At 39.5% G+C, this 15,619-nt stretch overlaps 1 protein-coding gene across 1 annotated transcript; it reads left to right on the top strand.

Moving 5' to 3' along the window:
- Positions 1–7,274: 7,274 nt before the first annotated feature.
- Positions 7,275–12,148, top strand: LOC122051067 (crooked neck-like protein 1). Its single transcript, XM_042612004.1, has 7 exons — positions 7,275–8,520; positions 8,645–8,710; positions 9,316–9,460; positions 9,544–9,762; positions 11,125–11,332; positions 11,497–11,695; positions 11,781–12,148. Exons 1-7 carry the CDS (start codon positions 7,370–7,372, stop codon positions 11,896–11,898), a joined length of 2,106 nt encoding a protein of 701 aa, XP_042467938.1. The 5' UTR covers positions 7,275–7,369; the 3' UTR covers positions 11,899–12,148.
- The last annotated feature ends 3,471 nt before the right edge of the window (positions 12,149–15,619 follow it).

Below are 15,619 nucleotides of genomic sequence, written 5' to 3'. Positions count from 1 at the left end.
GAGCCGTGCCGATCGGCTATAAACATCTTGAACGGAAGAACGAATATCAAAGTAGGACCGTGGAAACTACAAATATTAAAAAATTCAGGCCCGATTGGGAGTTGGTCCTTCGATACTCGGCTTTGAGGACTTCATGCAGGCAGGATACGTGCAAAGTGAGTAAGCTAGCTCGCTCGGACCCTATGCAATGTGCTAAGCCGATCGGACGCGTGAAGGAGAACCCTTAAGAGCGGGACTGACGCTAAGTATCAACGTTAAGCAAACAGAAGAATATTATGGACAATGAGTAGGAAAACAAACAAAGGAGCAGCGTTTCTTTAGAAGAAGAATTATGCCGAACGGCACGCACAAAAATTTTACATCCGCCGAGCGGATGAAATACAGAAGGAACTCGAAATAACCCGCCTCACTCAGGGTCTTCAAAGCTGAAGAAGGCGTCAGGAATATCATCAATCATGGCCGCCAGGTCGGAAGCGGGAATATGCATTCCCTCGGGAAGGTGGCCTCCTTTCTTCAAGTAGGTCACGGTGACCTTGACCGCTTCGGCGAAAGTGGAAGAGACGTTGCCACCGAATTTTAGGCCGAACCTCTCCGAGTGGAGGTATTCCTGGCGCGCGGCTGCTAGGCGACTCGGCTCACCCTCTTTATATTTTCTGAGTGCCGCTCGGGAAGCGGTTAAGGTGTCTTGAACAGCCTTCAAGTCCACCTCGGCCTTTGTGCGCTCTGCCGAACGGATCTCTCGCTCGGCATTCAGCTCGGCCTCTAGCTTCTTAGACTGCTGATCTAGGGCCCGGACTTCGACTTTCATTTTATCTAGATCAGCAATCGCTCGTCTCTTCCGGCCACTGGCGCGCTTCACGTCCCCGTCCCGCTTCTTCACCAAGTCTTGAGTCGGGCCACCTCCGCAGCCAGATCGGCAGCCTTCGAGGGTTTGTTTCTCCCGCTCGGCCCGGACCCCCGACAATTGAAGTTTTTCCAGGAGACCCTCCAGCTCGGCTAGCCGACGGCTAGTGGCGATTTGCTCACCCTGTAAAGGAAATAATGAAATCGGGAATCAAATAGTGGCATGGAACAGGAAGAAAATGAATACCGAGTGGCTGTCAGATGTTGTTGTCGCCGAGTGCTTGGGCCATGAGGGCAGCTTGAATCTGCAAGCGCCTCAAAAGCTTGCAAGCGGGCCCGTCAAGGTTATTTCGTGAACGGGCTTGAGGGCCGATCGGACAAGAATATTCCTCCGATGGGAATCAGGTGTCTTTGGTCGCGTTGGCGCTCGGGGCATTGATCGCCCTGCTGCTCGCGATCCGGCTGACCAGGCCGCCCGCGACCGCCCCCGCGGCGGAGTCCCGGCGGCTGTCGGATGCGGTGGGCTGCAGGAGGCGATGTCACAGAGTCCCGATCATGACGGCGGGGATCGGTTTGCCGATCGCTCATGTGGTTCCCTCTTGGGGTGGCGGAGGATCGGAGTCTCTTCGACGTTTCGCCAAAGTTCTAGCGGTGGATCCCGGACGGGATTTCCCAGCTCGGCGGGAGCCGAGGAAACAGGATCCGCCTCAACCTCCGTTGAAGCGGATGGGGCAGCCCCCTCTCCCGCATCTGCCGGGCGGCTGGGGATGAGACCCCGCTCGGCGAGCTCCTTTTTGGTGGCCGCCTCGATCTCCACGGCCTTCAGTTTCAGATGAGCGGTAGCTTTGGAGCGCCACATGACTTCAGCTGCAATAGGAGAAATTAAAATCAGTTAGATAAAAAAGGTGAAAGGAGTAAAGAGTCTCTTACCCATACGGTAGGGAAGGTTGGCCCGAACGGGAGATAACCCAAAAATATATAACACCCCCTTGAGCAGCAACTGGTCGATCTTGTATCGCTGACCAGACAACCAGTTCGCTGCATGAAGATAGGCTGGATTGCTTCTGAACTTGCCGAGCTCCGGCTGAGTCGGCACAGCGGTCTGCCATTTGGTTCGAAATGCCGGCCGCTCGGGAAGTCGGATGTAGAAGAAAAATTCCTTCCAGTGCTTGTTGGAGGTCGGCATATTATCAAAAAATTTAAAGCCTATTCTACTCTGGAAAATGAAAGTGCCCAACTCGGATTGTTTGGGGTAGAAGAAGAAGTGGAATATTTTGGGGTCAAGTGGGATACTATGCAGCTTAAAGAGGACAACCACCCCGCTCAGCAACCTAAAGGAGTTCGGCACAAGCTGGCCGAGCGGGATGCGGAAATAATTACAAACCTCCAAAATGAATGGATGGGTAGGAAATCTAAGGCCGCCCTGGAATTGGTCTAGAAAAAAGCAAATGGTGCCGATCGGCGGGTTATGGGGCCGATCGGACGGGCTGACTATAATTATTTCGTGGTCATCAGGGATCCCATACGTCCGAACAAGACGCCGAGCGCCCTCTTCATCAAACCGACTCTCCATGGTGATATACCAAGGGCCATGAACACCAACAGCGGGCTCAGAGGAGCTTGCCATCTCGGAGAAGCAATAAGAGGGCAAGAAAACAGAGGAACGGGAACGAAAGAGGCAAAACGACTTGGGAGGACCTTGTAAACGAAGGGAGAAGACTCACTGAGAAGGAAACGGGCGGAAAAGATCACCGGTGGGTTGGTAGCCGTCGAAAAACAGGAACTGGATCGTCGGAGGTCGCAGCAGAAGAAGAGGCGGAAGGATAACGCATGAGCAAGCATGCGGCGAAGGAAGTAGACGGAGGCTTTATACTGCCGAGGTTGGTTGGCCTCCGCCGTCGGATGCAGGTCACGAAAGACGAGGCCCTCATCCGACCGTCTATTTCAAAGCAATCGCGTCCCATCGTACTAAGCGTCGCCGCCACGTGAGAAGAGCCACGTGGCGCCTTGCCAATAGGCGCAATTAATGCGCGTCATACCGCGCATGCTGCGACTTAATGGGAAGGATTTGCACGATTTTCGAGAAGATTTAAGCAAGCAAACGTCCACGTTGAACAACAAGGCATCCGAAACGAAGAGCCGAGCGGCTGAATCCGGCATAAGGGCCGAACGGCTAAAAGGAAGATTATGGAAGCGGCGACCGCCCGCTCGGACACATATAGTCCAGTCAGTCGGACTCACTGCCTCCTTCGACTAGACTTGAAGGGAAGGCAAGTGATCCGGCAGTAAGAATGGGGGACCCACTTCCTGAAGGGTCTTAGCTTGAGAACCGATGAAGGGCTGACTAAGCGGTTAATGGCCGAGCCGATCAGCCGGGTTGGTCCGAGCGGAGTTAGAGATAACCCATCCATGGGGTTGGGTGTCCGACGCCAAGGCAGGAGGATCGAAGGGCCGACCGGGAGACCGAACGGCAGGGGCCAAAGAGCCGAGCGGGCAACCCGCCCGGACAAAATGAGGGCGAGGGGACAAAAAGGTGGCCGAGCGGCCTATGCGCTCGGCTCGGGATATGGGATATCGGTAGAAGCATGTCTGATGATTAGGCCGTACACAAGATCGCACGATGGAGGATCTTGCCGTCACATCATGGAAAGGTTGATGCAGTAGCAGTATGGCCTCAGGGACGCCTTTTCTGACAGATCCATATCTGGGCATGGCCCTTCTGACAGACCCATGCCTGGGCATGGTCAAATGCAGGTGATTGCTTTGATTATCGCGCCCAGGCTTCTTCGAGGGGTCTATATAAGGCCTCAATTTCTTCACCGGAGGTATGCACGTCTTCATCTTGAGGCCACCTTTTTGTCATTCCTCGCCTGACTTGAGCGTCGGAGGACCGTCGCCGGGACACCCCTCCCGGCTCGGTTTTGTTGCAGGTTCGCCGGAGCACTCGAGGATCCAGCAGAGAGCGCCACGTGCCCAGCGTCCACTGACTCTTGGTTCGGACAGGATCAGTTGGTTTGATTTCTTTTTTATAAGCTTGAGCTTGGTTTGTTTAGATGTTATTAAACTCTCAATTCAAGTTTATTTGATTGTTTAAAATTTTTATATTTTAAAACTTATTGTGTTGGTTATTGAGATTGATAATAGAAGTTTGTCAGTTCATTTTGAAAGTTTTATACATATATTTATTTATTTATTATATTGATAAGAATTTATTTATGAACATAGTTCACAAACTTTGTTTGTGAACATTGTTCATAAGCAATTCATAACCTCTCTTCATGAATATTATCGAGATGAATATATATATGTTCAAGTTTATTCATTTAATTTAATGAGTTATTTAAACTTATTCATTTAATTAACCTTGTGTGTATCAACTGAATATAAACAGGCCCTTATTAAGTCGAATATCAAACTTGCTCATGAATGTCTGTTTTATTTACAATCCTATTTACACAAATCAATTTGTGTGTTAGTTGACATAATTCCATAACTTCATCTACAAGGCTTAGAATAGTGTCACATAACATCTCTAACTTCTCTATACTTCACTCTTCCATTCCACACCCTAGTTTCATTATTCCTGTATCTCTAGATCCAATAATGAGTTTTAGTCAAAATCTATTGATGATTCTAACATCTTTAATTGGACCAAATCCAAGAGTATTAGGCTGCTATATTGCAACTGCATGTCGATTGACACAATTCCACAACTTCATCCACGAGGCTTGGAATAGTGTTATATATAGCATCTCCAACTTCTTTATACTTCGCCCTTCAATTCCACTCCCTAGCTTCACTATTCCTATACCTCTAGATCTATGATTAGATTTTGGTCAAAATCCATTGATGATCCTAAGCATCTCTAATTAGATCAAATCCAAGAGCATTAGGTTCATGTTTTGCTATTGTGTGTCAATTGACACAATTCCATAACTAGCGGTGTAATCGAGCTGAGCCAAACTCTTAAATGTTTAAATTTGACTCGTTTATAATCGAGCCGAGATCGAGCTTTATTTAATGAATATATTCATGGCTCACGAGCTTATTCAAACTTTTATGGAACCTAAACAAACTTAATAAATATAAATTAAAAACTAAATTATATATTTAGAGAAAATTATAATATTCTTATTAAAATTTATAATTTTTTTCTAATAAATAAATTTAATATATTTGTCTATATTTTGCATAAGTAGAGTGTTAAATCTATAAATTCAATATCAAAACTATTATTTTTTCATTTAAATGTTGATTCATGAGCTTAACGAACATGTTCAGGAGCTAATGAGTCGAGTATTGTGAAACTTGAGCTTGATTTGTTTATTTTAACGAGCCTCATTAAACGAGCTCAAATGAGCTTTTATCGAATCGAACTTCGAATAACTCATGAGCGTTTTGGTTCATTTATAATCCTATCCATAACTTCATCTACGAGACTTAGAATAGTATTGCATAACATCTTTTAACTTCTCTATACTTCGCTATTCCATTCCATGCCCTAATTTCACTATTTTTGTACCTCTAAATTTATCAATAAGTTTCGCCAACATTTATTGATGATCCTAAGCATATCTAATTAGACCAAATCCAACAGCATTAGATTCCTACGTTGCTATGGAGTGCCACCATGCCTTAAAACCATAACTTCTGACCTAATTCGTGGAGAAATCGTTTACAAAAATATGGAACCGTCGCATCAATAGCTCCCCTAAAGCCGGTCCCACGATGGAGAGCTCGTTTACAATAAATCAACATGTGTTAATTGACACAATACCATAATTTCATATGAGAGACTTAAAACCAGTGTTACATAATATTTCTAGCTTCTTTGCACTTTCCTCTCCCATTCTATGCCCTAGTTTCGCTATTCTTTAGCTTTAGGTTTATAGTTTCAACTAAAATTCATTGATGGTTCTAAGCTACTACGATTAGACCTAATCTTGCATAGGTACCTATCTTGCGATTGAGTGTCACCCTACTTTAAAAATATATACAACTTTATGGCCTTTCAAGTTGCAGAGAATCTATTTATAAAAAAATCAGCTTGTGTATCAATTGACACAATGCCATATTGTAATGAGGAGGGTTAGATTAGAACTTGAAAATTGGTACTTTGACGAAAACAACATCAAGATGATAATAGTTTGCCGAAAACAATATCATAGTGGTGCTTTCACTAAAGTAGCACTAAAATAATTTTTTATTTTTCTTTTTTTTTTTATCTCTCTTGTAATTAGCTTTTTTTAAAAGATAGAAACTTTAAATATTTTTTTTTTACTTTTATTAATGTTCATTTGTAATTTTACAATTTTTTATTAAAGTATCAAAATTGAAAAATATAAATATACATAAATTCAGAGAATCATTGTAATTAGGGATTATAATTTTCTCTATAGATTCGGAGTCTGGAGTCCGGAGTCCGGAGTCTCATGGGAAAAATTTGAAATAGGGATAAGTTCAAGGAGTATTTTTGAGTATGGGTTTGAGTTTGGAGATTTTTTAAATCTCTATATTTAAACGGAGGTGGGTATGAGGATGTTATCTCTATCCCCGAATCCGTCCCAATATAACACGATGGGGATGTGGATGAAGATGAGGATGGAGATGGAGATTTCTTGATTAGTTTGGTAAATGTTAGATGAGAAATGGAAATGACTATCCTTTTAGGTTTGTTTTCGAGAATGAGAATTAGAAAACGGAGATGGAGATGTGAGATGAGGGATGAGGATGAGTATTTAATTTCTACAAGTAGAGAATAGAGATTCTCCTATTATACATAATCAGGGATAGAAAAAGGGATATAATTTGGGGACAGGAATGAGGACAATCAATTTATTTTACCGTTCCTAATTGTAATGATGTAAATTTATAATAAAATTGAGCACTTTGTTTTTTATTAAAACTCATTATTAGACTTAAAACACTCTAAACTAATTTTTTTTTATAAATTTAAGGAGATTATTTGAAAGTAAACAATATTAATTTGACAGACTTTTATATCCTTAATAAAATAACAAAGTTTTTATTTTATTTTATTTATTAATTTTATTTTACTTTTCTTTTTTTTCTAATTAGATATTAAAAAAGTACTTTTTATTAATATTTTGTATTTTTAAATTTTTTTTATTAAATTCTAAAATTAAAAAGGTTAAATTTAGAGACGAAAGTAAGTTTTTAAAATTTTTTATTTGATTCGTTGGATTTAAATGGTTCAGTTTAAATAAAAAATGATTTTTTTTTTTAATTTATGATTGATATAAGTGGATAGGTATTATTAAAATTAGGTGTACTTTTTTTTTTTTTTTTTTTTTTTTGATAAAAATGGAAGTAGGATGTCCTAAGATAAATACCAGAAAAATAATATGTAAAATACCAGAAAATTAATATGTAAAATACCGATGATATCTTGATAAGGGTAATAACAATAATAAGAAGAAGAAGAGGCGTTTTCCCCCCCTAGGGTTACACTCTTTCCGGATCGACCTCTCCACCGCCGTCGAGCTCGCAGCACGTTACCGGAGATATGGCGTCGGAGTCTGATCCTAGCCTGGGTTTCCTGACGAAACGCGATACGGAGGTGAAACTACCGCGGTCTACTCGGGTGAAGAACAAGACACCAGCGTCCATACAGATCACCGCCGAGCAGATCCTGCGCGAGGCTCGCGAGCGGCAGGAGCCTGAGATCAGGCCGCCAAAGCAGAAAATTACTGACTCCCACGAGCTAGCGGACTACCGGCTTCGAAAGCGTAAGGAGTTCGAGGATCTCATACGGCGCGCTCGCTGGAATACTGGCGCCTGGGTAAAGTATGCCGCCTGGGAGGAATCTCAGGGGGACTTCGCTCGCGCTCGATCCGTCTGGGAGCGCGTCCTCGACGTCGACTATCGCAACCCTACCCTGTGGCTCAAATATGCAGAGCTTGAGATGCGGCATCGCTTTATTAATCACGCTCGTAACGTATGGGACCGCGCCGTCGGCCTCCTTCCCCGCGTCGACCAACTTTGGTACAAGTACATACACATGGAAGAGATGCTCGGCAATGTCGCAGGGGCTCGCCAGATTTTTGAACGTTGGATGGACTGGCAGCCCGACACTAAGGGCTGGCTTTCCTACATCAAGTTTGAACTTCGCTACAATGAGGTCGATCGTGCACGTTCAATCTACGAACGGTTTGTTGTTTGCCACCCTCGTCCTTCCTCTTTCATTAAGTATGCCAAGTTCGAGGCCAAGCGCGGTGAAATTGCTCGCACCCGTGCGGTGTATGAGCGCGCCATCGAACTTCTCTCTGAGGATGAGGACGCGGAGCTGCTTTTTGTTGCCTTTGCAGAGTTCGAGGAATGGTGCAAGGAGACTGAACGAGCTCGCTGCATATACAAGTTCGCCTTAGACCACGTCCCCAAAGGGAGGGCCGAAGATCTGTATAAGAGATATTTGGCATTTGAGAAGCAATATGGGGACAAAGCTGGTATTGAAGATGCGATTATCAGCAAAAGAAGATTTCAGTATGAGGAGGAAGTGAGGAAGAACCCTTTAAACTATGACTCCTGGTTTGATTACATAAGGCTGGAGGAGAATGGTGGAAACAAGGATATGGTGAGGGAGGTGTATGAAAGAGCAATAGCCAATGTGCCTCCAGCAGAGGAGAAGCGGTATTGGCAAAGATATATCTACTTGTGGTAAGCCATCTTTTAGCTTATCAGTGGGCACCATGTGATTCTTCAATACTAATAAACATCTACAACTTTTGTTTTTGTTTGCAATTGTTTGGTTGTTTGATCCATGACTTTTATCATATCATAGGATAAATTACGCATTATATGAAGAACTGGATGCGCAAGACATGGATAGAACGAGGGAGGTTTACAGGTAAGCATCAACCTCTACTAAGAACACTTCTTTTTGAATTCTTCATATGTACAAACAACATAAAATAAAACCTAATCTAAGGTATAACTAGTTTTATGGCAATGTTTTAGATAGAATTAGTTATTTAGATAGTGGTAGCCATGTTTACGATTTTTATGAGTATATATGGGAATGACTTCCAATAAATTTCCTTCCATTATTCTACCTTACCCTCCATTCCCAAGTAAATGGTGGCAGGATTTTTTTAGTTTTTTAGTTTTTTAGTTTTTTTTACTTTTCCGTAGTAAACAAGATGAAACATAATTGAACTTAATTCCATTCATTATTATCTTTCTTTTTACTAAAATTAATTGCTTTGTCTGCTTATTTGTTCTCTTGAAGTATCTTCTTAGCAAAGTTCTGCTCTTGAACTTTTAATTCATCCATATCAGGTTTTGCATGCGATATTTTTATTCTTAATGATATGAAAAATGACTTAATAGTTAAATCATTACTTTTCATTACTTATATTGCAATATTTATGATAGATAACATTATGACCGTTTGACAACATTCTGTATCATATGTTAATACATTTTCTAACATGTACTCTCTCCTTGTTTCAGGGAATGTTTAAAGTTAATTCCTCACAAGAAATTTTCTTTTGCAAAGATTTGGCTTATGGCAGCCCAGTTTGAGATAAGACAAAGGAACATAAAGTCTGCACGACAAATCTTGGGAAATGCCATTGGAATGGCCCCAAAGGATAAGGTATGATGTTACTTGGAAATGTTTAGTAGATTTAGAAATGTTTATGGTGGTCATTTATCTAAGTATGTTTATTTATTTAACAGATATTTAAGAAGTACATCGAAATTGAACTCCAACTAGGCAATGTAAGTCGCTGCAGAATTCTGTATGAAAAGTATCTGGAATGGGCCCCTGCAAACTGCTACGCATGGTGTAAGTATGCTGAGTTTGAGAGGACATTGAATGAAACAGAGCGTGCTCGAGCATTGTTTGAGCTTGCAATTGCTCAACCTGCATTGGACATGCCAGAGTTGCTCTGGAAGGTATGCAATGTGAAAATTTTCTTGTTTAATGAGTGATTATCTCTTGCTTGAGTTGGTTGCATTGTTTAAAATCTCAAATCGTGCCCAGGTTTTGGTTCCGGACCGATACTGTATCGTGCCGTGCCGTGCCGATATAGTTTTGATATTTTTTAAATCTATTATATATATATATAATAGAATAATTTTATTAGGCATGGGGTGAAATTACATCTCCATTCTTATGATCCCAATCTGACAGCATTCCGGCCTATGACATAATGCAATCATATTAATTTGGACAATCACTATAGTTTTAAAGAGAATTGAATGGGTTGACTTTAGGATCTTTCATCTTCTTAAATCTTATAGAAGTCAAACAATAGGACTATGAAATCAATTAGAAAATGTTATAATTGAATCAGATTAGCAGTATGCTTGATCATTCATTTTTTCTCAAAATATGGTACTTTAATCCCCCGTTCATTTGAGAGAGGGGATGTGAGATTAAAATTATTGTTCGTGTGTTAGCCGCATGAACACTGTCAATGTATAAGATGTTATATAGTAAATAACATTATATATATACTATAAATAATGCATTTTTGGAATGGCAGATAAACCTGCATGATGAACACTGTCAATATCAAAATTATTGCAAATAATTTTATTGAGAGAGATGTGGGAGGTTTATTTTATTGTTAATTTGTGAGCTGCTGGCTCTTTATAATAAGAAAACAACATTCTATATACATACAATAAATAATGCTGATATGGAATCACATATAAACCTGCATGATGAACACTGTCAAAATAAAAAATAATGCAAATAATTTTAACTCAAAACAATGGATGCGTGTTTATGTTACCTTCCCGTTAACACAAAATTACAACAAATATTATGGAAAAATTTTACAGGAACTTTAGCAATTTCAAATATAAGGAAATGATATACCAGATTAAGCAAACAAGCTAATGGCAAAAAGTGTTATTATAAATTTACATGTACTTTTACAAGGACAGCTAATGAAATGGCAGTCGATCAAATGGGTTTTGTCCTAGTTTTTTAGGGTCAACAATATGAATTTTGTCCCTGCATTTAGTTCTATGCAAGGCTAAATGAAACTAAATAAAAAAATTTCAACATAAAATTTTTTAGAATGTGTAGATAATAGTAAAATAATTCTGGTTATTTAAGGCAATATGACTGATATGTTAAGGCAGATGAAAGAATTATGATATTATCAGTGGTTATTTTGAAAGTCATTTTTTGGTAAATTTTCTTTGAATTACATCTTGTTTTCTCTCACTCTTCTTTGCATCCTTTAAAGGTATTGACATGTATCTATGTTACTATGTATAACTTTTTTTGTCCCTTGTTCTCAGGCATATATTGACTTCGAGATAGCAGAAGGAGAATTTGAGAGAACAAGACAACTTTACGATAGACTACTTGATCGGACCAAGCATTTGAAGGTCTGGATTAGTTATGCTAAGTTTGAGGCTTCTGCTGGCATAGAAGATGAAGATATGGACAAGGAGAAGAATGATTATAATGAAGAGCAACACAGGGAGAGGATCAAACGATGCAGAGGTAACTCAATCCCCTCTCTCCTCTTTGATCAAAACTCCTTTGCAAGTGCATAGTTTTCTATTATGAATATAATCTTGATATTTATAATCTTACAGTCATAATTTAATAAGTGATAACATTTATCTGTTCAACTCAAATAACCCATCATTTTACCATCCCAACAGTGGTTTTCGAGAGGGCATTTGACTACTTCAGAACGGGTGCGCCAGAGTTGAAGGAGGAAAGAGCAATGCTTTTGGAGGAGTGGTTGAACTTGGAGAGCAGTTTTGGTAATCTCGGGGACATTAGCGTAGTACAGAGTAAACTGCCAAGGAAGGTGAAAAGGAAGAGACCTATTTCATCAGAAGATGGAACTCCTGCTGCGTATGCACATCCTCTCATTGTTTTCATTTGTTTTTTAATTGTGGTGTGTGAAATTGAGCTAACAAAAGATATGATTCTGGTACAGGTTTGAGGAGTACATTGATTACATCTTCCCCGACGACGTAGCTTTAGCGCCTAACATGAAGCTACTAGAAGCTGCTTACAAATGGAAAAAGCAGAAAATTGACGCGGATGAAGATTGAATGAGAACTTAAATTGAGAAGTATCATCCTATAGGAAGGACCTCCTCCTTAATGAAGTCTATTCTTCTATATGTTTAATTTCAGTTTTAGAATATTTTGGCTTTAGCTATGTACATGTATAACTTCCAAGGTAAATGTAGCTGCCTTGTGGATTGAATAGCTGTTATGTTTGTGCTAGGGAACATGGAACATAATGGTGCCTGTTGTATTTCATTTTGTTTCATGCTATTTTCATGTCACTTTACTGTCATTTCGTTTTTTTCTTAATTTCATTTTCACGTTTGCGAGGATGTCGAATGTTAGATTAAAGAGAGAATTCGAACTGATTGTCATTTTAATCCAGTGTTGAAGGTGTATGATGTTAGAACTTGATCCATCAGTGTTAAACAATCTAACACAATCTTCTTTTGTCCGAAATTTGCACCGTTAAACATCATTTAAAAATTTATTTCCAATTATTTTCCAATAATTTTGAAAAATAAAATATAGATTTTTTTTCAGTTCTAAAATGATTTTAATTTTTTTCATGACTTGTTTTGTTTCGTGCATTTTTTTCCTAATAAACTGCAAAAGCATACAAATATTAATTTACTGAATTATTTAGAAATACGGTTCAGTTTACTAAGTTCATTTTTTATTAAATAATTTTTATTTTATATATATATATATATATATATATATATATATATATATATATATATATACTTTTGTAGTTCAGTTATATATATATATATATATATATATATATATATATATATATATATATATATAGACTTTTGTAATATAATAATATATAAATTATTTGGATATTTGAAAATCCAAATTGTTTGAATTTTTTAGTATCATCCTTATAAATCAAGAATTAATTATTTGGGTAAGATTCGTCAGACTCATATAATAGTGACGCTAGAGAATCCCAGCAATGAGCTTCCCTATGTAAAAAATTATTTTAATTTGATATTATACTTGTCTTAGTAAAAAAAACTAAAAAAAGTATATTTTTTAACATCGTCGGCCTAAAATATTTATAGAAGCTTCTTTGATCGTAGTGTTGTCAATTTTAATATATGGAACTAAAGACAACTATATTTTTTTTATATAAAATAACCAGAGAAAATTAATGATAAGAAAAATTTATAATAATACGCTGTAACTGAATCTCGAACTCTAAATCACTGATTGTTTCACTTGTGAAATTACTAATAAACCTTAGAATTATTTTTAGTATATATATATATATATTTTTGTGGTTCAGTTATAAAAAAATTCCATTACGTGGTCCGATTTTAATTGATTGTTCTCCATTTTTTTTTTTTGATAAAAAATTGATTGTTCTCTATTATTCAATGGTTGGTTGTCCTGAGCAATGAGAACATCTTCCAAATTTATAGTCATTCAAGAATTGTCCAGTTTGGATAAATTAATAGATAATTTTTTTAAATAAACGATTGACAACGATAAGCTGATTGACCTATGAAAAAGATCATAAGTTTAAAAAGATATAAAATATCTTTATTAATATGAGACTTTTAGGATAGAGTCCAAAAATAAAGTTATAAGAATTGAGGTCCAAGATGAAAAATATCATGTCATTATAGAGATATATTAATTCTTTTTAAACACAATAAATGATATCAGAGCTATGATTCAAATCATATGCCATGTAGGGTGACTTTGAACGAAGTTGTGGGGAGGTCCGGAGTAGGTCAGGGTGACCGGATGCTTGTGGGGAGGTCCGGAGCAGATCAGGATGACCGGATGCTCATGGGGAGGCCCGGTATAGATCAAGAGTGACTGGACACGGATGCTTACGAGGAGGCCGAGAGCAGGTCAGGATGGCCGAATGCTTGCGGGGAAGCCTGGAGTAGGTCAAGGTGATCGGATGCTCACGGGGAGTCTAGAACCATGAGAGTAATGATGATCCTTCATTTAAGGGGAGGATTATTGGAAATGTAATCAAAGTCTCACATTATAAAGATATAGAAAATAACATGAGTTTAAAATGATGTAAGATATCTCCATTATGGAAAACCTATAAACAAAATCATGAGGACTTAAACTCAAAATGGATAATATTATGCTATTGTGAAAATATATAAATTCTTTTTGGATACAACAACCATCCCACTATTTGTTTTGAGTATTCCCTTGGTTTGTGATCTCTTAGATAACTTAAATTCCTTTGAGAATAGATTGGTTGAGATTTTATTCTACACCAAGTAATCATGTATATAAATTTGAATCCTAATTTTTTATTATAGAATTTTTGTTGTTGTTTTAAGATTTTATTATATATTTGTTGATTGTAGTTGTTAAGTTTTAGTGTTGATCTCTCCCATTGATTGATTTTTAAAAATTATTTTGAGAGATAAGTTTAAATATTTTAAAAGAAAATGGGAAGAAGATTGTTAGGACCAAGAGTAGCTAGAGGGGGGGGGGGGGGGGGGGGAATAGCTCGTCGCTTGCTCGGTGTGCTTCGTTGCTTGTTTCTTCAAGGATATGCAGCGGAAATACAAAGAAACAATCACACAACGCTAACACGGTTGGTTTACTTAGTATCCACCTCACAAGAGGTGACTAATCCAAGGATCCACACCAACACACACACCCTCCACTAAATAAACCTCTCCTTTATGGTAACTACCAAGGGCGGAGAAGCCCTACAAGACTCAATACAAGAAGAGAGGGAAAGGATACAAGAAATACAAGCTTACAAGCTTACAATGAGTACAAAACCCTAACCCTAGCTTCTCTTCTTGGCTTTGATCCGCCTCTTGACTTGGAGAGCTTCCAAGATCCTTCAAGAACCGGCGATCCGAGCTTTGTGAGTCTTGTGGAGGAGTTGGCGAGAGCTGGAGTGAATCGGTGAAGAGGTACCGCAGACAACGCTCGCCTATAAACGATGCCAGCGGTCGGATCCCGATCGATTCAATATTCCAATCGATCGGGAGGCTTTGGATCGATCCACGGATCGATCCAGCGCCTATCGGAAAAGCGCTGGATCGATCCACGGATCGATCCGGCGCTTATCACGCTGCGTCCCAATCGATCCATCGATCGATTGGGACCTCTGATCGATCCACGGATCGATCCAGGCTCTCCGGATTGATAGGCGGATCGATCCACTGATCGATCCAGAGCCTGGATCGATCCACTGATCGATCCAGCACTTGATTTTTGTCCAAACCAAGTCCCAAACCTCCCAAACCAACATCCGGTCAACCTTGACCTGTTGGTATGTCATGCCTAGCATCTAGTCACTCCCTTGACCTGCTAGGACTCCCTTACCAAGTGTCCGGTCAATCCCTTTGACCCACTTGGACTTTTCTCTGTGCCAAGTATCCGGTCAATCCCTTTGACCTACTTGGACTTTTCTTTCATGCCAAGTATCCAGTCAATCCTTTGACCTACTTGGACTTCCTAACACCAGATGTCCAATCATCCTTGATCCATCTGGATTTTCCCTTGCCTGGCTTCACTCACCAGGACTTTCACCTAGCTTCACTCACTAGGATTTTCCATCTGCCTAGCTTCACTCACTAGGACTTTCACCTGGCTTCACTCACCAGGATTTCCATCTGCCTAGCTTCACTCACTAGGACTTTCACCTGGCTTCACTCACCAGGATTTTCCATCTGCCTACCTTCACTCACTAGGACTTCCATCTGCCTAGCTTCACTCACTAGGACTTCCTTCTGCCTGGCTTCACTCACCAGGACTT

Source organism: Zingiber officinale, chromosome 3A, assembly GCF_018446385.1.
Source record: "Zingiber officinale cultivar Zhangliang chromosome 3A, Zo_v1.1, whole genome shotgun sequence".
Classification (NCBI taxonomy): domain Eukaryota; kingdom Viridiplantae; phylum Streptophyta; class Magnoliopsida; order Zingiberales; family Zingiberaceae; genus Zingiber; species Zingiber officinale.
The sequence above is the reverse complement of the archived record's forward strand: the minus strand, read 5'-3'. Positions and strand labels throughout refer to the sequence as shown.

What these genes read in the sequence shown, in the direction of transcription:
- LOC122051067 (XM_042612004.1), top strand. Translation starts at nt 7,370, where the DNA reads ATGGCGTCGGAGTCTGATCCTAGCCTGGGTTTCCTGACGAAACGCGAT. An exon ending in AGAACGAGGGAGGTTTACAG is followed by an intron (nt 8,711 to 9,315) that starts GTAAGCATCAAC and finishes TCCTTGTTTCAG; the next exon opens with GGAATGTTTAAAGTTAATTC. An exon ending in TGCCAGAGTTGCTCTGGAAG is followed by an intron (nt 9,763 to 11,124) that starts GTATGCAATGTG and finishes CCTTGTTCTCAG; the next exon opens with GCATATATTGACTTCGAGAT.